General features: G+C 63.0%; 1 protein-coding gene and 1 long non-coding RNA gene across 3 annotated transcripts; one reads left to right on the forward strand and one right to left on the reverse strand.

Moving 5' to 3' along the window:
• Positions 1–49: 49 nt before the first annotated feature.
• LOC139079318 (uncharacterized) lies at positions 50–4,466 on the reverse strand. Its single transcript, XR_011532850.1, has 2 exons — positions 4,244–4,466; positions 50–254 (listed from the first exon to the last, which is right to left on the reverse strand). It is a non-coding gene; the product is annotated as an uncharacterized lncRNA (long non-coding RNA).
• Positions 2,550–20,861, forward strand: ADSS1 (adenylosuccinate synthase 1). Of its 2 annotated transcripts, none has more exons than XM_070593455.1 (13): positions 2,550–2,847; positions 9,080–9,182; positions 12,019–12,081; positions 12,971–13,021; positions 13,357–13,423; positions 14,304–14,411; positions 14,510–14,591; positions 15,970–16,096; positions 16,613–16,767; positions 17,631–17,755; positions 18,893–18,990; positions 20,249–20,398; positions 20,476–20,861. In XM_070593455.1, exons 1-13 carry the CDS (start codon positions 2,590–2,592, stop codon positions 20,526–20,528), a joined length of 1,440 nt encoding a protein of 479 aa, XP_070449556.1. In that variant the 5' UTR covers positions 2,550–2,589; the 3' UTR covers positions 20,529–20,861. The 2 variants fall into 2 exon arrangements, with proteins under 2 accessions (XP_070449556.1, XP_070449555.1); XM_070593454.1 differs by having other exon boundaries at positions 2,574–2,847; positions 20,196–20,398.
• Positions 20,862–21,239: the final 378 nt, after the last annotated feature.

The raw sequence follows: 21,239 nt of genomic DNA on the forward strand, positions 1-21,239 counted from the left end.
ATCATACAGTATGTGACCCTTTGTGACGGGCTTATTTCATTTAGCATGCTTTCAAGATTCATCCGGGCTGGAGCATGTGTCGGTCCTCCATTCCCTTTCATTCTGTGTGTGGACAGGCCACATTTTGTCATCCATTCATCTGTTGACAGACACTTGGGTCATTTCCAGCGGGAGGCCTTTGTGACTAGTGCCGCTGTGAACACCTGCATGCTGGTCTGTGTGGATGTCTGTTTTCATTTCTCAGGAACAGATTCCTAGGAGGGAAATGGCCAGGTCATATGCTAAGTGTATGTTTAACTTTTTAAGAAACTGCCAAAGTGTTTTCCAAAGCAGCTGCACCATTTTTCATTCCTGCCATGCAGTCTTTCATGTTCAATGATGTGAGGGTATGTGCAGCCTGTGTGGTGTCTGTATCCTGGGTCACTGTGCACGATGTGGCCCCAAAGGGAAGTGCGACCCCCAGAGAGTGGAAACCCCAGGTGGCTGAGCCCATCCCTCCCTGAGTGCTTGCCCGAGGTCATACAGAGGGCCCCCAAACTTGGTGACTTGTATTGCCATGGCCCTGGTGACAGGCCCACTGCACAGGGCCACTGCAGGGGGCAGGGGTGTTCTAATTCGGGCTGGGCGTGTGACTGGCAGGGCCCCAGCTGTTGGGCCTGGACAGGCTGTTTATAGAAAAGCCCGGCTCCCCCAGGCCTGCCGGCTATTTATAGGCTCAGGCCTGGGGGAGGTGGTGCCCCGGCCAGCATTTGGCCTTGCAGAGTTTGTCAATCTCCATGGCGTCCCTCAGGTCCCCTTGTGTCCCCACCGCACACCTGCTGGCCCAGAGCCCCGGGTTTCCCCCAGGAAGGGCTCAGAGCCAGCGCCCCCTCTTTGGGTCTTCAGCACTGCCCCAGGGGTGGACAGAGGGAAGCACCCACTCATCGGAGCTGACTGCAGCAAACTCTCTGTGGCTCCTGGGGGGCATTCAAAAGACTCGATTTCTTTTACCCGGAATCGAGCAAAGAAAGAAACCTCCGTAACCCTCTTGGTGCCTCCCACTACAATCTCGCCTTTTCTTCATCTACAGTCAGCTGCTGTGCCCCACATTCCCTCCCTGAGACCCCCAGGACCCCTAGCCACCACCCCCTCCTGGCTGCCAGCTCACGGTGCGCCCCATCCTCAGCCTGCTCAGCCTTGATGGCATTCAGAGCCCAGAGTCGGCCCGCTTTCCCCTGCTCCAGCCACTTCCCAGGGGCTGGTAGCTGGGGGGCTCCTCCCTCTCCCCCCGCCCCACTGGCTGTCACCACCACGCTTTCCAGCTGAGGATGTTAGCTTACACAGGACACCTGCATCTCCTTCCTAGGGACAATGACGGACAACTTGAGATGTCCCGTGACTGCTGGTAACTCACATTATGGCGTTTATCCCACAACAATGCTGATGCTGATGTCCCGGTGTGAGAGAAGACGGACTGGGACACAGAGGGGCCAAGCGATCTGCCGAGGGCACAGCCAGGGCTCCCATCGGGGGGTGCTGGGGCCAGGAGGGTGGCTGGGAGAGGGAGAGGAGAGTCCAAGGGGGAAGATGGGCCAGTGCAGTAGTCCTCTGTGGCTGCTTGAATTGTTAACTCTCCATGAGTGACCCTTGGGTGACAATCCCTCCTGCCCCCAGGGCACCATCCCTGGCTCCTTATCCTAGCCATGGTGCTAGCCATGCCCAAGCCCAGTCCACTTGGTGGGTGGTGGGCAGGCAGTGCACCCAGCTGGGAACACAGGAGCCCGGCAGACAGACCATCATGCACCCTCTCAGCACCCAGTCCCTCCACGGGCTGGGGCAGGAAGGAGGTCTGGTGTGGGGCTTCTTGGAGCCCCTGGTCCTGGGCTGCTGAGCATCCCTGGCTGCTCCCCTGCCTGGGCCAGGTGACCCAGACAACACGAGTCCGTCCGCCCTGGACTTAGGGCCCTGGGGACTGAGGGCAGCCCAGCTCCCGGATGGAGCCCACCTGCTGGTACCAGCAGGCAAGGCTCCACAGCGTGCCCTGCGCTGGACACCAGGCCCCTGCGCATGTGGGAGGTTGGGGGTCCGGGTGCCGAGTGTGGGGGAGCGGGGGAGGGGGGACACAACACGCTGTCTTCTCTCTGCGGCCACCAGAGGGCGCGCACGCCCGTCCAGGTGGCGGGGCTTCACCGCAGGGCAGGTGCGCACCCCGAGGGTGCGGACCCTCCAGGTGGGGCGCAGAGACGCAGCTCCCCTTTTGCAAACCGCACTCCCGCCCCGGAGGGGACCCCCCGCAGTTTCTGGAACCCCGTGGTCCTGGACCTGGCGGGGCCGGGGCAGGGTGGGTGCGCAGCACCCAGGCCCTGCTTCGGGGCAATCGAGAGCAAAAGCCCCGCACTAGCATTCATGGGGCGCACCCGGCCAGGTCCGCTGGAGGCACCCCGGAGCGCGCCGTCTGTCCGCGCGCCCCCCAGAAGTGCCCGCGGCCCAACTCGGCTTCCAGGGGGCGGCGCGGGGCGGGGACCGGGCGCCCGGAGGTCACCGAGGCGCGTCACGGCGCCCGCCGGGCCCGCCCCCGGCCCGCCCCCCGCCCCCCGCCGGCTCCTTTTAATGGCGCGGGCGCGCGGGCCGCGGCGGGCTCTCGGGCGGCCCGGCGCAGCGGACGAGCGAGCCAGCATGTCGGGGACCCGAGCCTCCAACGACCGGCCCCCCGGCGCGGGCGGCGTCAAGCGGGGGCGGCTGCAGCAGGAGGCGGCGGCGACCGGCTCCCGGGTGACCGTGGTGCTGGGCGCTCAGTGGGGGGACGAGGGCAAAGGCAAGGTGGTGGACCTGCTGGCCACGGACGCCGACATCATCAGCCGCTGCCAGGTGCGGGCCAGGGCTCCGGGTCCCCCCCTCCCCTTCGACCCAGACAGACCCTGTTCCTGCTCTCCCGCGTCCCGACCCAGACATGCCTCTTGGATACCTTCCTTCCTGGGGACACCTTTCCCAGGGGCCACCCCCACCCACTCACACACGCACGCACCACCCACGCACACAACCCCCCTGCCACTCAGACCCGCACACCCTTCCCTCCCGGCACCTGACACCCCTCGCCCACTCCCTCCCCCAGGGACCGCCTTCCCCACCCAGCCCCACCCTCCAGGGCTGTGGGCCAGCGGCAGAGCTATAAATACAAGTCGCTGAGTTGGGGACACCCGATCCTCATGGGGTGGAGTGTGCCATGAGTGTGACGCTGGCTCTCCAGCGTGTTGGGGTGGGGTGGGGCAAGGACCACCCAGACATCCCCCTTCCTCATTCTGTTTGGGTCTGGGTCAGGGCTGGCTGACTCCACATGGGGATCAGTGCACACTGGTGAGGGGCTGGAGGGTGAGCTGGGGAGTCAGCCAGGAGGAGGCAGAGGCCAGGGCAGGACAGGGGCCAGGACCTGAAGGAAGGCAGGGCAGGGACAAGGAGGGTCCTGGCCAGACACAGGGAGAGGGAGGAGCCACAGACTTCTGGCCAGAGTGACCCGGTGGCTGGCAGTGGCACTGAGGAGGCCGGACACAGACTTTGTCCCCTGAGGGCCCAGGGTGGGGCCCTGTCTGTTCTGACCGACACAGGGCACTCCCTCCTGCCAGGGCCAGGGAGCCACGCTTGCTGCTGTGGGCTGACTTACAGCTCGGGGGGCAAAGGGGTCAGCTTTGGGGTGCACGCTTTGGCGCTGCTGGGGTTTGGAGCCATGCCCCGAGATGCTGCGAAAAATGGGGAAGGGGCATCTGTGAGCCCCTTCTCCCATATTCTGTGACCTCCTTCCTGACCTGCAGCCAGGACGGACGGCTGGGGCTCGGCGCATGCCCCCAAGAAGGGCATGGTCCCAAGGCGTTTGGCTCGGGAACATGAGCCTCAACAGCTGTCTGGACCACTCCTGCCTGATGCGGACAGTGATTCCTGGAAGGTGCTTCCTGGGATCGCGGGAAGTCTCCCACCCTCTCTCTGCCCTGAGCCACAGCACCCAAGCCCACTCCTCTGCTAGGGCCCCCAGGTGCCAGAGGTAGCCTCCAGAGCCCTGCTGCGTGAGCAAGGGCCCTCGTCCCCCTGCAGCTGGGCGCCTGGCCGGGGGGCTGCCACTCCTCTCCCCCACAGCACGAGGCATCCCCTCCTCGGGCCCGTCTGCTGCAGTGCTGCCCAGGGCCCTCCATGTAAACGGCTGGCTCTGCTCAGCCTTGCACGCCCATCTTGGCTCGTCTCCCCTCCTGAAGTGACCGGGGGACTTTGCACTTACCCTTAGCCCTCATCTTGAGGCTGCCCAGCCCTCCTTCCAGCTGTGGAGATGGTTCTGGAACCGGGCCCTCCCTGTTCTGCCGCCCGAGTCAGCAGACCAGGCCCTGCCCACTCTCTGTGCGCTCTGTGCATAGCCATTCGGCTGGGAGCTCTGCCCACCCCTCCTAGAAGTCCCCACATGTCCACTGGGCTCCCTCTTTCTGTGTCTGCCCAGTGTCCTTCCTGCTGCTTGACCCCCACCCCCTCCCGATAGGAGCCTCTGGGCTGCTTGCCTGGACTGGCCGTTGTGGCCTTGGTCTCCCCTGCAGCGCCCTGCCCCAGGCCCCAGGTCACCAGCCCTTCACTCCCAACCCTCCCTCCGCTTCCCAATCACCTTCGTCAGAGGTGCTGGGCCCCCCCGACCGGGCCGGCCAGGTCTCAGCGCTCGCTGGCTGGGATTGAAAATTCCCCTCCTTCCAACGGCAGAGCAGGCAGTGCTGGGCTCTGGGTGCTGACCACTCTCAGCACAAGGGTACCGGGGTGGGTTTCTCTTGGTTTCCACTGTGAGCTCACATGCCACCACCTCGTCTAGCCAGGGCTGTCTCCCACCAGGGTGGCCCCCCAGGAAGGGCCAGCCAGCCTCAAGCTGCTGCTGGAGAGCTGTGGCGATGCACACAGTGGCCTCACTCATTGGGGGCCTCATCTTGCAGCTTGTCAGTGCTCTGGGACCTCCCTCCACGGGGGTATTAGGAAATGCCCCACTGCAGACCCCGGGCCGGTCCAGGGGCCTCCTGGGGGAAGCGGGGCGGCTGCCTTGGGCTGGAAATGCCGGGTGTTGCTTCTAGAAGCAGCCTCCCCTCCACGTCTGTGCCCTCTGATGGCTCTGGTCACCCAGCGGTGGCTGCAGGGGAGGCCGGCTCCAGGGCTGCACAGCGGCTCCTGGCTGCAGGGACATCTGCCAGGGCAGACCACCAGGGGCCCAGGACCCCTGCCTCCCAGGCCGTGCCCCACCGCCTCACGGGGCAGAGAGCAGCTCTGTTTGGGTTGGATGAATGAATGAATGAGTGATAGGAGCCTGCCAGCAGGTACCAAAAGAAGGTGAGGCACTGCATGGGTGGGTGAACTTTGGGGTCCCACTCAGACGAGTGAGTCATAAGTGTTTCCCCACCCTGAGAGCAGCCCCTTGCTGTGTGATGTGCATGGTCCTGATAAACATGCAGCAGCTGCTGCCAAGAGGCCTCCTCCCCCAACCCGGCCACAGCCACAGCCCCCGAGCAGCCTGCCCCACCCCCAGTTCACCTCTCTGCTCCCTCAGTCACGTTGTCCGGCCCACACACCAGGGCTGGAGATGGACACAGAGGCAGAGGAGGTGGTCCCTCTCCCAAGTGAGCTGGCCGGGGGAGGCGGGCAGGCTCTGTGCTCTGGGGGAGACACGGGAACAGCCCAGGAGTGTGGGGTGCAGCGCTGTCAGAGACAGTCAGGGAACGTGAGGGAGAGGGGTCTGGGGCTCAGAGGCCTGGGGCTCTGCCAAGGAGATAACTCTCCTCGGCCCCCCAGTGCCGCCGATGGCAGAGGCAGGGGGGGTTGTGTCACAGGGATGAAAGGCCAGGCTAGGTGCCTCCCTGGGAACCCAAGGCCAAAGGAGCTGTTCAGAGCAGAGTGGGGACCGTGTGGTGGGGGTCAGAGGAGGAACAGAGGGGGTGGTGGCTGAGCGGGTCGTGAGGGACGGGGGCCTGGGCAGATCAGAGGAGGTCAGCGGAAGGCCTCCCAAGCAGATGGCAGGGTACACGGGCCAGGGGTGGTGGAAGGGGCAGGAATGGGCAGATGCAGGAGATTGAGGCAGGGGACATGCATGGGGATGAGGCTTGCAGAATGTGCTCCATCGGGAGCAACACGGAGCCCTGTCGGAGTCCCACATGGAGGCGAGGAGGGTGTGATGAGGCCTTTGGTGGAGAGAGGCCCTTACAGATGCTGCAGAGCAGGCTGGGCTGGGGGCGACAGTGGCATCCGCATCCCTGGGAGGCTCAGAGCTGTGCCTGAGCGCAGGCTCCATCAGAGGGGAGACCCTGGAGGCAGGCAGAGCTCCGAGGGGCCGATGCATGGCCTGCCTCTGTGCCCAGCTCCCAGCCTGACTCAGCCTGTCCTCCTGGGCAATGGAAGGGATGAGCAAGTGTGGAGCAGACGGTGAGACAGCCCAGGAATCCCCCAGCCACCCTGGGTTCAGGACGATCCTCACTTACTCTTGCAGGGCACCAGGCACGTGGGCCAGGGAGGCTGAGAGCAGCCCAGAGGCAGAGGCCCCACGGGGGCAGCCAGACTGGGCTGCGGACAGGCATTCTCCCCCATGCTCCCATGGGGACCCTGGACAAGCTCCCCCCTCCAAGTGGCTTTCCAAACCAGGCCTCAGCCCCGAGCAGACTGCGGGCAGAGCTGCAAGTCTAAGGAGGGCAGCTGGGGTGCTTCTGCCCCGACCCCACTGCCTGCTGGCATGTACCTGGGGGAGGACATGGGGTCTCTGGGACAGGCAAGCTGGACCTCTGCAGAGCGGCTGGGAGGTGTGTCTGCAGGTCAGCAGGCCCTGGGCTAGGCCTCCAGGGCTGGCTCCTGTCCCTGGGAGTGGCCTGTGGCCTGACGCCTGGTCCCTGCAACTGGAGGGGTCATCTGACACCCACTGGCCCATGACACCTGCCCCTGTCCCCAGGCGCCCGTGTTTACCCCAAACAAAGGGGGGATGTGCTGGGCGGCGCTCCTCGTCTGTGTGTGTGTCCTCGGCCAGCTGACGCTGGCACTGGGCACTCGGAGCGCAGGGGGTGGGAGGCGGGTGTCTGGGCTCATCTGGCGGCCAGCCGTGCCGGCCATGGCAGACAGGATGCGGCCTTGGGGGGGCTGTCTGGCACATAGGAGAGAGCGTCTGCAGGGAGGCAGTCAGCCTGCCATCAGGTCTAGCCTGGGTTCTGCTACAGACCCCTTCTCCCAGGGCCTCAGTTTCCCTATCTGTCATGGAGCCACGCCCCCCGGGTGCAAATGTGGTTGTGGGTGTGAATGTGCGCAGAGAACCTCGAGTGGGGGGATCCCCTCAGGTGTGCTGAGGCGAGGGCAGAGCAAGCACAGGGTGTGGGAGGGTGCCATGACCCCAAGCCCGGGGCCTGTCAGTCACCGTGGGCATTTCTGAATTACTGGCCGTCCCACCCTGACCGTCAGATGGGCTGAAGCAGCATCCAGGGGCAGACTTGGGGTCTGCAGGAAGCGCCCAGCCCTTCTGACGGTCAGGGCTGGGGTCAGCTGCTGCCCCTCCTCCCCCACCTCATCAGCGTCAGCTCCCTTCATCGCCCTTCCCACCCGAAGCCCCTGTGGTCCCCTCCTGTCTAGTGTGCTGTGGGGCACCCCTCCTTGGCTCCCAGACCCACGCCGCCTTGTCCTTCCTGCCTCCCCCATCATTTGCTCAGAGCCTGCCGTCAGCTCCCGCAGCCAACCACCCGGAAGTCCCAGGGCCGGCTGGGCCCCGCCGGGGAGGGGGCAGGACCGCCTGCCGGACACAGTCGAGCTGTGTGGCAGGGCGAGGAACGCAGACCTGGATCACGGAGACCCCAGGAGTCTGTTAGAGACGGCAGACCTGCCGCGAAGTCCTCCAGCTGACCTCTGAATGACCATGTGTCAGAGGCGTGGGGAGCAGACCCAGACGGCCTCGCACACCCATTCCCCAAGCAGACGGCTCGGATGTCTAGGGACCTCGTGGAGCTGGTTTCTGGCAAGGCCATCTCGGGAAGCTGGTGCCCATCGTAGGGCCTGAGCCCGGGTGACGGGCGCACCGGAGAGGTTGCAGAATGTACTAGGGCTCCAGCCCCACCTCTTAATTTACTGATGCATGAAGTGGGGTCCAGGAGGGGGAGCCCCTGGCCTGGGGTCTCCTGGCATCTGCACCTCGCTGCCCCCAGCACCCCACCTGCCCCCACCTGGGGCTGGGAGACTTGTAAATCTCCCCCAGACCATTGAACAGGTGGAGGGGAGGGGAGGGACCAACAGCCTGGGGGGCCACAGCACCCTCTCGTGGCGGGAACCTTCCCAGGCTCCCCCACCAGGGAGCTCCCCCCACCCCCCAGCCCACCTCAGCCATGGTCAGCAGGAGTTCCAAAAAGAAGCGAGCCTGTTGCCCAGGTGTCCTCAGATCCCAGCTGGCGTCAGAATTGTTTTTTCGTTTTTGTTCTTAGTGGGAGGCGTGGGCCCAAAGGGAGGGGTCCCTCCTAGGGGGGTGAGGGGCGCTGGCCCTGCTGGCCTGGGATGGCACCTGTTCCCCTCACCCGGCCCCAGAGGGGCGGTGCTGCCTCGCCCGGCCTTGGCCACCGCAGAGTTCGGGCTGTGTGGCACATGGCAGCTCAGGCCATGGGCACCTGAGTTTGTACCTCCCAAAAGGGCGGCCCCCTCATTCCTGCATCAGGGGGCCTCATGGGCGGGCGGGGCTCCGAGTGTGTCCCGGCTTCAGAACCTGTGCTGAGCCAGCCTCCTTGGGGCATCAGCACATGCCTGCGAGATGGTCCCGGATGTTGGGACCAGCCTGGGCCAGCCCCTCTCCTGCCAGTCCCCTGGCCAGGCCCTGTACCCCATCCAAGGGGCAGGGCACTAACCCAGCACGGCCCAGACACACATCAGAGCCGACCACTTAACCAGACTTCCCGAGTTCAAGCATGGACGGTATCTCACGCACCCTGGGGGACAGAACCGCCACCCCAGGCAGCACAGAGGCGGCTCCTGAGTGCCTGCATTTAGAGCTGGCCTGGAGAGGCTGGGCGCCCTGCAGGCCCATCCAGGGTGGGTCCAAGTTCCGGGGCTCCTGGACACTCAGCCGGGTTTCTATCCCCAGGGGGGCAACAATGCTGGCCACACCGTGGTGGTGGATGGCAAGGAGTACGACTTCCACCTGCTGCCCAGCGGCATCATCAACACCAAGGCTGTGTCCTTCATTGGTGAGTGCCCCGCCCACCCACACTGGGACTGGGCACAGACACCCAGATTCCAAGCATGTGAGCGGGAAGGCCTGGGACGTTGTCCAGGTCAGGGGCCCCATGTGCAGGGCTGCACGCAGGGGGAGAGCTGGGCTGGACCTCAGCCTGCCTGGCCTGCCCAGAAGCTTGTGCAGGAATAACCTGCTCGGCCTGGGGGTGGGGGTGGGGAGGGATTTGAGGTCTCAGCTCCTATGTGGGAGCCCTCGCAGAGGCATCTGATCTGGGGGCCTCTCCTCAGAGCCCAGAGCCCAGGATGCCTGCCCAGCCTGGGCAAAAGGGAGAGAGGACGCAGGAGCCTCCCCTGAACTCTCAGACCTCAAGTGTGTGCACGTGCCTGTGTGCACGTGCGTGAGTGAGTGTGGTGTGTAGGGGGCTGTGTACACACGTGTGTGTGTGCACAAGTGTGAGCACATGAGTGCGTTGCATGAGTGGGTGAGTGTGCGTGTGTTTAAGTTTCTATGCATGTGTGTATGCAGGCATTGTGTGAGTGTGCTTGTGTGTAAATGTGTGTGCTTAGGGGACTGATTGTGTGCGTGTGCATGCCTGTGAGTGAGCATGCCTGTGCACGTGTGAGCAAGTGTGCATGTCTGTGTGTGTGTGTGCAGGCGACAGGCCCGGCTTCCTGCTGCGTGGATGGAGGCCGAGCCTGGGTGGGGGAGCTGAGCGCTTCCTGGCCGCTCCCAGGGCCGGCTTCCCACAGGCCTCCCTCAGCCAGGCCAGGCCCACTCTGCAGAGGGGCCACCTCACTCCCTGCTCCCAGCCCTTCCCCATTGCCCTCGCGGCAGCCACCCTCTCTCTCTCTCTCTCTCTCTCTCTCTCTCTCTCTCTCTCTCTGCTCTCGCTCTCTCGCTCTCTCTCTCTCTCTCTCTGTCTCTTTGTCTCTCTCTCTTTCTGTCTCTCTCTCTCTCAGTCACAAGGCCCGAATGATTGTCCTGGCCTCAGCTCATGGCCTCCTTGCTCAGGAGCCTTTCCTGGTCCCCTAGGCCAGGCCAGGCCCAGGGTTGCCCTCTCAAAGCTTCCAGTACTTCTCCTTCCAGCTCTTTCCACAACTTAGCAAGACCTCCCTGAGACGTATCTATGCCCACCCCTCCCAGGTCGGGACGCAGGGGCTGCAGCTGCTGGGGTGCGCCCAGCGATACACAGTGTCCGGCCCACTCCCTGGGAGCACAGGAAGGACAATGTCGGCGAGGGCTGCGGGCTGCGTGCAGTCAGGCTGAGCAGGAGGAGGGCCGCCCAGGGCCTTCTCCACGGGGTGCAGACTCGGCCCGGCAGTGGCTGAGGACAGTGCACGACGACCCTGGTTCATGTGAGGGGCCCTAGCCTGCACCCCCGGCCTGGAGCCCAGGAAGGCTTCTCCAGCATCAGCCCCATCGGCTGGGCCCTGGGCCCACTTGGCAGGAAATGAGGCCAGGGAGGCACCGCTGGCCCAGGAGGGCACTCTGCCCAGCCTCCAAGGAGCTGGGGATGGGTCAGGGCTGGTGGCTGGAGCCCCCGCTGGGCGGTCCCCAGGGAGCATCAGCAGAGGGTCGGCTCAGCCGTCCGTGCGACAGACAGCACCCTGAGGGGCTGGCTTAGCAAGAGCAGGACGTGCCCAAGCGCACGCAGCTCCCTCAGCCTGGGGCACTCCCCGGGTCCCTGCCACATGGCATTTCAGGACGCCATGGCATTTAGGTGACCTTTTGTGCTCAGTGTGGCTTGCATAGTCTCTGAGTCACTCCCAACTGGACTGATGTCCAGTCTCCCTCGGCCGAGCCTGTGACACCACCAACCCTGGCCAGGACGCACAGGAGCAGAGTTCGCCCCAGGCAGGCAGCAGGCAGCCTGGCCCAGCTGCTTTTGGTCTTAGAGGAAAGGGCCAGCGCCCGGCTCTAAGCTGGACCGCGCGCTATGGTGCTATGTGACCGCAGGCGAGTCTCTGCCGTGCAGAACATCCGCACAGACCCTGCGTCTGCTTTATGTGTAGGGGACGCCCGGCTCCCTGGAGGCCAGCTGGGTCCTGGGCTGCATTTCTCCATGCCTCCTGCTTTCCCATTTTCATTCCTTTTAAATAAAATGTCACAGTTTTATCAAGGTTTAATCTCTGTGCCCTGAAACGTACCCACGGTTGTGCAGCTGTCACAATTCCGTTCTAGAACTTTGTCATCACCCCGAGAACTGCCCTCGTGCCCATGTGCTGGTGATCCCCTCCCGCCCAGCCCCAGCCACCGCCAGGCTGCTCTCCGACTCTGTAAATGCTTCAAGCTGGCTTTTGTTTTGTTTGGGTCATTTCTGTTATGCGACGAAATACATAAATTTATCATCCTAGCCATTTTTAAGTGTCCACTTCAGTGGCATTAAGTACATTCACATGTGCTGCCATCCCCAGCGTCCATCTCCAGCACTTTTCATCTTCTCAACCTGAAACTCTGTCCCCGTTAAACACTGACTCCCTGTCCCCTCCCCCAGCCCCTGGCACCCACCATTCTGCTCTCTGTCTCTATGACTCTGACGACTCCAGGGATCCATATGAGTGGAATCATACGGGATTTATCCTCCTGTGACTGCCTTATTTCACTCCGCATGATGTCCTTAGCGCGTGTCAGGATTTCCTTCCTTATTGAGGTGGAATAATACTCCATCATGTGGATAGACCACATTTTCTTTATCCGTGCGTCCCTCCATGGACCTTGGGTTGCTTCCACGTCTTAGCTCTTGTGAATAACCCTGCTATGAACACGGGGGTGCAACTTTCATGCTGTTTTGAATGTATGTCCCCAGTGTCTGCGATACGATGCGGTCTCGTGTCTATGTGTTGCAGGGAACGGGGTGGTCGTCCACTTACCAGGCTTGTTTGAAGAGGCAGAGAAGAATGAGAAGAAAGGTAGGTCTGAGTCCCTGCAGACTCGCCCTGCCCTGGGCAGGTGAGTGTTCCTAGCGGCGGTGCTGGCTGGCGCCTCGCTGCGTGGTTTCTCTCGAGGGCAGGCGGGCGGGCAGACACGGGGGCGGCTTCCACGGCTGCGCCCCTGCCCGCCACCTGCTGGCTCTGCCTGTGCAGAAAGCCAGGTTACCGCTCAGAAAGCAGAGAGTGGGGCAGCCCCGCGGCCCCAAATTCTGGCTGCGGGTCGTGGCCTTGGCATCTCAGGGGAGCTTTCGTGACACTAGGGACAGGTGGCACCTGGAAATGTGGATTCAGGAAGTCCAGGAAGGGGCCCCAAGACCTGGAATTTGACAAAGCTCCTCAGGGAACGCTGATGTCCAGCTAGGATTGGGGACCGTGGGGCTGACTATGCCTACAGGAAAGGATGTGGTTACTGGGCGCTCCTTGGGAGCAGGAGGCAGTGACCGGGGCCACCGGCCAGGGTGTCTGGGCCAGTCAGACCCTGTAAAGGTTGTCTAGAGGCGGGCCGATGACACAGAAACCCTGAGACCCCGATAGGGTCCATGGAGGAAGCAGAGCCTTGGCCTCAGGCTCAAGTTCAGGGCAGGCATGAACAGAAAGAGTGGGAACCTGACCCTCCCTGGGACATAGGCCCCAGGAGGTGCCAGGACGGAGGCCCCACAGGGAGATGGGCCAGCCCACAGGGATGTGGGTGGGCGTCTCCTGGGAGTGAGGGTCCTGGACACCCAGCCGAGGGAGAAGCCACCAGGGGTGGGCCCCTCGCTTGCCACGCACCAGAGGTGACTATTGTGGCCTCTTGCCTGGTAGGATCTGGGCCAGCTGGCTGGCCCTCCCCCTGTGAACACTGACCACGTGTGCCATGTCCCCACAGGTCTGAAAGACTGGGAGAAGAGGCTCGTCATCTCTGACCGAGCTCACCTCGGTGAGTTTCTCCCCCGGGGCCTGGCATGGGGCTTGCCCCTACCCCCGGCCCCTGAGCAGCTGACCCCACCATGGCCCCCTCCACGGCCACCCAGCCCACACGGCTCCACGAGCCCGTCTCAGAGAGCTTCTGGGTGGGTGCTAGGTGGGGATCCCGGTCCCCATGGCAGATGGGGAAACAGGCCCAGGGGGATTCGGGGTCACAGTGAGTGGGTGCCGAGTGGATGCCGATGCCAGCGTGTCCCCTTTCAAACTGGACCAGCCCTCTGGGAGGCCGGGCGCGCACGGCGAGGCCCTGACCCCGTCTGTCTCCCCTGCACCCTCGCCTGCCCGCAGTGTTTGATTTTCACCAGGCCGTCGACGGGCTGCAGGAGGTGCAGCGGCAGGCCCAGGAGGGGAAGAAGTGAGTGTCCGAAGAGCCGCTGGCTGGTGACTGGGCGTCTGGTCCAGCAGGATGGGGGGGAACATGGATCCATGGAAGCCCCTCAAGAACAGCATCGCTTCACCCGAGGCCACCCCAGTCCCAAAACCCCAACAAGCCCACCCCTCCCCGGGGTCACGCCACTGCCACCCCCGAGGAGTACACAGGCCCTCCCGGCCACGCCCACCATGACTGCTGGAGTCCTGGGCCGGCCTTGACCCCACACATGGGCAGCAGCTCCCACCACAGCACCTGGACCCCGCTGGCACCCAGTGGTCGTGTGTTTGTCCTTCAAAGACAGTTGTCAGAATATGCCAGGACTGTGGTTCTCAAAGCCAGGACAGGGGTGAAGCAGAGAAGCACCCTGCCTCATGGAGTCATGCACTTGCACATGCAACACACATGTGCATGCGTGGTCACACATATGTGCACACACGGCACACATTCACACACCCGCGTGCACACTCGTGCTGACACACGTACATGCACTCATGTGTTTGTGCACACGTGTGTGTGCGCGCACACGGCCCAGCCAGATGCAGGTGGCAATACTGAGCATGCTGATTTGCTGAGGGGGGTGTGCCCAGGGGAGGGTTAGGACTGGGACCTGGACCACCTGCCACTGCCTGGCCGCTGGGTCCCTGAGAGCTGGCCGTCCGGGGGTCACAGCGGTTCTCCCAGACTCCAGGGTGCCGCTACTAGGACAGCACCTTAGATGCCGCCAGCTAACCCTTCACCCATAGGGGCGGAAACTGAGGCCTGGGGCGCCTGGCGGGGCCCCAAGTTTCCAGGCTCCTCCCCGGGGTGCCCGAGGCTCGTCCCCCACCCCGCCCCCATGCTCACTGCTGCCCCCATCTCTCAGCATCGGCACCACGAGGAAGGGGATCGGGCCAGCCTACTCCTCCAAGGCGGCCCGCACGGGCCTCCGCGTCTGCGACCTCCTGGCGGACTTCGACGAATTTTCCACCAGGTACCCGAGCTGTCTGCAGCCCAGGGGGACTCCGGCTAGTGGGGGGCACTCGGGGATCCAGGCAGGGTGAGGAGTCACGGTCCTTGTCACTTCCGCAGATTCAAGAACCTGGCCCACCAGCACCAGTCCATGTTCCCCACTTTGGAAATAGACGTTGAGGGTCAACTCAAAAAGCTCAAGGTAGAGCTGTGGGGGCGGTGTCGGGGGTGGGGGCGGTGTCGGGGGGCCGGTGTCAGGGTGGGGGTGGTGTCGGGGGGATGGTGTTTGGGCACAGTGTCAGGGAGCGGGGAAGCACAGCAGTGGGACCCACCGAGGTGTGACATCTCACCTGGCATTCATGGCATGCTCGTGGAGTACACCCATCATGGGGCATTACTCTGGGATGGCTGGCCTTCTGGGGACCGTGGACCTCCTGTGTGAGCCTCCGGCCAGCTGAGGTCAGGGCAGTCCTCTCCAGGAGCAGGGGGCTCAGCTGCTCCACCTGGCTCCTTGCCTCCTTTCTTGGGAAATTGCCCAGGACAGGCTGGGGGAAGGAGGCGGACCCTGTCCTGTCTGGAGCAGGAGGTAAGGGGTCCCAGCTCGCTCTCAGAGGGGCGGAGCAGGGCAGGGGACAGGATGATGTCAGTGCAAAGTCCTTTCAGAAGTTTCCAAGGCTGGGATCCCAGCCCATCCAGCCCTGGTCTGGGGCTGTAAATGAGGACAGAGATGGGCCGATGCTGCCACAGGGGCAAGACAGCAGCTGGGGAGCTCCGTGCACCGCCACACGGAGTCCATGGGGCACACACAGATGCCTTGTCCTCAAACAGCAGGGCTCGGGGGCGGCACCTCCGCTCCAGGGGAGGTGGGTCAGCAGGCCCACCTGGGGAGTCTGCCCCGGACACAGGCCCTGACGCCTGTAGGAAACGTCACTGAATTGTCAGGCTGTCCGGCTCGTCCCCCCGCCTTCAAGTGAGGTCAGCACCCCAAGTTTCCCATGGACACGTTCACACTGTCTCAGCTCAGGCTGCTATAAGGAAGAACCACGGACGGGGAGGATGAATCAGGGGCGCATGGTCCTGGAGGCCGGACGTCCGAGAGCAGGGTGTCAGCAGGGTGGTTCCTCCTGAGGGTTCACTCGTGGGCGTGTGGACGCCGTCTTCTCCCCGTGTCCTCACGTGGTCGTCCCTGTATGTGTGTCTGTGTCCTGATCTCCTCTTCTTATGAGGACACAAGTCGTACTGGATTAGGGTCCCCCTTAATGTCCACATTTTAACTTGATCACCTCTTTACAGACCCCATCTCCAAACACAGTCCCATTCTGAGGTCCTGGGGGTAAGGGTGTCGACAGATGAAGTTGGGGGATACAATTCATCCCGTAACAGCCAGCGAGAGGCTGGTGCTGAATCTCATGGACGCGACCCAGCCGGCGCCTCAGTGCTTGCTCCCGTCTCAGGACAGCTTTGCCGACCAGGCCTCTCGCTGGGAAGGAATGTGCTGGAAGAGTGAGGCCGTGGGGTGGAGGCCGGGGCTGGCTGGACGCAGCCCTGCCCCGCCGCAGCCCCATTCCTCCTTCTCGCAGGGCTTTGCCGAGCGGATCCGACCCATGGTCCGGGACGGCGTTTACTTCATGTACGAGGCGCTCCACGGCCCCCCCAAGAAAATCCTCGTGGAAGGCGCCAACGCGGCCCTCCTCGACATTGACTTCGGTGTGTCCCAGCCGGGCTGATCCCAAGGAACCCCCATTTTCTTATCTGCTGGGAGACTGGGCTGGCTGCTGGCGGGGCGTGGCAGGGCCACCAACCACGGTCACGCTGCTGTCCCTGCCCATGAAAATGATCAGGCTGCCCCAGGTCTTCCTAACTTCAGCCAGGAGGGGAGAGAAGAGAGGGCTGAGCTGGACAGGAGGGAACAGGGCTGTCAGAGAAGCACCTCACCAGTCCTAGGGACACACCAGCACCAGGCAGCCTGGTGCAGCCAGGGGAGGCACCCGCCTTCTCCCTCCCCTCACTCCCCACACTCACACATGAGCCGCAGAGGGCCAGCACACAGCACCCCAGGCCAGCCACTCCCCCAGGGTGGTCCTTCAGACCGCCAGCCCTGGAGACCCCACTGAGGGGACATGCAGGGGCTGAACCACCCACTGCCTTTTGCGGCGAGGGAGCCCTGGGCCAGGGCGATCTGCGGGATTGGCAGGTGGCCCCCCGACTGGCTCTGTCTTGCAGGGACCTACCCCTTCGTGACGTCATCCAACTGCACGGTGGGCGGCGTGTGCACGGGCCTGGGCATCCCCCCCCAGAACGTGGGCGACGTCTATGGCGTGGTGAAGGCCTACACCACCCGCGTGGGCATCGGCGCCTTCCCCACCGAGCAGATCAACGTGAGTCCCTGGCCCCGAGAGCCATATAAGGGCATGGAGGCAGGTGGGGTGCCCAGTGGTGGGGCGAGCAGTGGCGCACAAGGTGGGCAGGGGTGACAAGATGCTCCCCCTGCATCACACCACGAAAGCTTATGCTAAGGACATGCTGTGCACACACATACCCATGACCCAACTCCCCTGGGAAGTGCCGCAGGTGAGCGGGTACCGGGCTGAGGGGGCTGCAGCTCAGGGCCCCATTGACTCAGGAAGGAACCCTCAGGATGCCACCAGCCTTCCTTCTCAGCCTGGCCTTGTGCCCTCGTGGCCAGTGAGGACATGAGGCTCTGGTCCCGAGCAGGTATGTGTGAGGGCCGGAGTGGGAAGGGAAGCGTGCTGTGTCCAGAAGTGTCTGGTGGCTTTAACAGGGCAGGGGGCGCAGGGATTGGACCCCCTGAGAAATAAACACACGCCTTGTCCCAAAGCTAAGCTACAGACCAGGTTCAGCCTTCACCTCCTGGCACGTAAGCGAGGGGTAAGGGGGGAGGCGAGCAAGGCTGTTCCCCACCCCCATGAGGCCGCATGTTCAGGAGGCAGCTCTCGACAGGCGGCACCCCAACCTGCCATCAGCAAGACCCTACCGGTGGGAGCCTCAGCTGGGGCCGTTAGCCAGGAACACGGGATGGGGGAAGCCAGGCATGAGGAGGGGATTCGTAGGGGCTGCAGCCTCAAGCTTTCCCCTGAGCCCAGGCTGGGGGGAGGGGGTGGTGGAGGGGAGGAGGGGAGGGGAGGACGAACGGGGAGGGGTGAGGTGGCTGCGGCAGGGCAGGCAGAGGCAGGGCCGGCTGGCTTTCCTGCCACACGTGGTCCTGCTCTGTTCTCACTAGGAGATCGGGGACCTGCTGCAGAGCCGCGGCCACGAGTGGGGGGTGACCACGGGCAGGAAGAGGCGCTGCGGCTGGCTGGACCTGATGATCCTGAGATACGCCCACATGCTCAATGGATTTACCGCGTAAGCAGCACGCTTGTTACTGCACGGCCATCCGGTGCCCGTCCACACCCGGGACATCCCTGACTCTCTGACAGCACGGGAACACGTGGAGTTGGGCATCAGGGCTCAGGGCCACAGTCTTCCCGTGCGGGCTGTGCACCCCATCTAGAACCTTACGCACGGCGGGGCCACAACGGGGGTGACGTGGAGACCCATCCAGGGCACGTCGGAGCCGGCCCTCCCGTCTGCTCCTGCACATGTGCAGGGAAGGCGACAGGCTGAAGGCCAGAGGGCGCCCGGTGCCTGTAGGAGGTTAACGTGGTTCGTCCAGGGATGAGGAGTAAGGCCAGACATTGGTCCTCACAGACCCGACACTCTACTAAATGGGAACTGGGCTCGGCTTGGCTGAGCCAGACTGTCAGGATCCCTGTCAGGTCTGTTAGGGTTCGGGGCCGGGCCGTGGGAGGGACATGCCATCCCAACACAGCATATGACCACGTGCTTCTGCGCTTGGAGCACTGACACCCCAGTGAGGCCCTTGGAGCTGGGGAGCAGGCTTCCTGCAGGGTCGGGGGGCCAGCAGACAACTTGCAGCCCCACGATGCGCCAAGGGCCACGGCAAAGCACAGGACGGGCATCACCATGCACTCTGGCCACCACGGGCTCCCGGAGCACAGCCCCCGGGAGGTCTCGAGGCCTTGCCCACAGAGGGCGCATCAAAGGAAAAGGGAAGACACTGCGGGAAAGCCCTGCGCTCAGGGCCTGCTGCCCCGTTGTTGGCGTCGGTGGTCTCGGCACTGTTGCTGGTCTCTGAGGGGCGGCTGGGGGTGGGCGGGCCACAGGAGCATGAACGAGCCACAGGCACGAGGCTCATGCACTGGCCGCTTGGGAGTGCTAAGACCCTGAAGGCGGCCGTGACGGAGGGCAGGTGTGGCAGGAGCCACTGACCAGTCCTGAGAGGTATTCGAGGTGAGGAGAGCTTGCTCCGGCAGAAGTTGCACTCCTGGCCCGCCAGTTGACTGCATCTTTGTGAGACTACCTAAGCTTTATTTTCTCTCCACTGTAAATGGCGGAGGAGAGGCGAGGGGTGGAACCCAAACCAAAGGGTGAGCAATCACCGAAGGCGTCTCCCATCTGTCTCTGTTGGTTTTTGCACAGGCTGGCCTTAACAAAGCTGGACATCCTGGATGCCCTGGACGAGATTAAAGTCGGCGTCTCGTACAAGCTGAATGGGAAAAGGATCCCCTACTTCCCAGGTACGTGGGCATGGCGGCTCTCCTGTCCATTGGGCGGTCTCCACTGGGCAGCTACACGGGATGGAGTCACTGTGGTTCCTGGAGACAAGGGGATAAGGGTTTGCACTTAAAATATGCTAAGAGTGCATGCTCATCTCGGAAGACTCGCCCCACCTCGCAGGTTCGCACCCCCGCGGGGAGGCCTGGCTAGTCTCCAGGTGGCTGCAGGCGTGTCCCATGGTTTTCGAGCTGCTCAGAGGGACGGGCCTAGGTTTGCAGGAGGGAACCAACTCTGCGACAACCCCGGGAGCCTGGGGGACCCTCAGGCACCTTGGTGTCAAGGCCCACCTCCTGGGAGCACTGGCAGCCCGCCTGAGTTAGCAGACATGGACTGCTCTGGATAACGGAAGTTCTGTGCAAGTGTGAAGATGACGTTTTACTAAGAAAGCACACTTTCGGTTAGACTATTTAACCCTAACTGGGGTTTCTGGTCCCACATGTCCCTTCTTTTAAAAAGTGTGAGGGCGATGCTGCGTCCCTGGATTTCACAGTTCCTGATGCGTCTGGACTGGGGCACGGGTTCCAGCCCACGCCCACGGGCAGCTTCCTCCCCCCGACCGTGCAGAGCTTCCCTCACTCCCCTCCCAGCACACGAGTGTAGACCCAGCAGCGCCGCTTGGCTACAAGAGCCGCATGTGCCCTCTTGGCAGTGTCCCCCAGCCCTGCTGACCCCTGAGCTTTGAGAGGGCACAGCAGAAGTGTGGCGTGACCCCAGGGGATCCAGGGCCCAAGGGAATGTGCAAACTCAGAGCACACGGAGGCTCTAGGGCCCTCGCAGTGGACAGCTTGTTCCAGCATCTTCAGTCGGCATCTGCTGTCAGCTTCCAAGTCCAGCCAAAGAGGGGGGGTCCCTGCCCTGGTGGGAGAGCGGGGACAGGTCCTTCAGCATCCTTTAACACTTCAGGATCCTTGGGCCCCTTGGAATTTCCCATGGGGTCCTTGGAGTTCCTCCACCGAGTCACCATGGATATTCCAGCAGAATGCATAGTGAATCCATGTCCAGGGTGGACGTGTCTGCCTGGTCTGGAAGGGGGACAGCCTGTGTCAGAGAACCACTCCCCAACCCCGAGAACACCAGTCAGGGCGACTCACCTTCCTCGCCGCTGAGCCCCCGGGGCAAGCAGGCCCTGGGCTGGGGGTCCTGAGCCACCCAGCGTCTGCTCCAGGGCTGGAGTGCACGTCTGTGGGCCACCATCCGTCCTGCCGTGTGTCCCCCCAGCTAACCAGGAGATGCTGCAGAAGGTTGAGGTCGAATACGAAACGCTGCCTGGGTGGAAAGTGGACACCACGGGGGCCAGGAAGTGGGAGGACCTCCCCCCGCAGGCCCAGAACTACATTCGCTTCGTGGAGAATCACATCGGAGTGGCAGGTGAGTGCCCCGCGGCGGCCCGCCGTCCCTCTCCTGGCCGCGCGCGCCCCCCGATGACAGACCCTTTGCCTTTTCAGTGAAATGGGTTGGTGTCGGCAAGTCCAGAGATTCGATGATCCAGCTGTTTTAGACAAAGATGGAGCCGATCCCAGTGGGCCGCAGCGGGTCCCCGTCCCACTCAAACAGCGGCCGTCGTGGTCCTCGCCGACAAAACCGGCGCCGTGAACAAAGAAATATGAAAATTCGTTCCTGTATTTGGTATTTCTCTCTAAGCCTTCAGCCCAACCCGTTGATTTCTGCAATGATTTTAAACATCTGAAAGCCAGCGTTGTGTACATTTTTAAAATCCTGCTATTTAAAATGAGCTGGAGCGCTTAAAACACAGACCTCCTAGGGCACGTTCATTGTCCCGTGGTCGTGCGTCCGGTTGGAGCAGTTTGGTAATAAACACATCCAACAGCCACTGAGCGGTGTGGTTAGCACGTGTTTTGTTCTGACGTTGTCATTTTGTTTTGACTTTTAAACACCAAAAGGTGCCACTGACGCTCAAACAGTCCGGGCGACGCACGTGTTTGGTGGCCCAGGGCCAAGGCGTTCATTTGTTCAGATGACAAAACAGAACCAGCCCGTGTAAGAGACACGGGTCCTAAATATGTTTTCCCAAATTACATGTTTAAGTCAATGTCACCTAGATCCCTGAGCCCCCTGCCCCGGGGAGATGGAGTCATGCCAGCAGCCTCTTTTCGCTTCGATTGGGTACCCTCTGCCGTCACCCTCCGAATGTCACCAAAGAGCTGCCGAGAGCTTATGGTGTCTCAACCAGAAGCTGTGTAGCTTCCCT

This window comes from Equus przewalskii, chromosome 25 (assembly GCF_037783145.1).
Source record: "Equus przewalskii isolate Varuska chromosome 25, EquPr2, whole genome shotgun sequence".
Lineage (NCBI taxonomy): Eukaryota > Metazoa > Chordata > Mammalia > Perissodactyla > Equidae > Equus > Equus przewalskii.

Coding starts and splice junctions, on each gene's coding strand:
- ADSS1 (XM_070593454.1), top strand. CDS start 2,590: ATGGCGCGGGCGCGCGGGCCGCGGCGGGCTCTCGGGCGGCCCGGCGCA. Junction 13,424..14,303: donor CAGGCCCAGGAGGGGAAGAA/GTGAGTGTCCGA, acceptor CCCATCTCTCAG/CATCGGCACCACGAGGAAGG. Junction 16,097..16,612: donor CCTCCTCGACATTGACTTCG/GTGTGTCCCAGC, acceptor TCTGTCTTGCAG/GGACCTACCCCTTCGTGACG.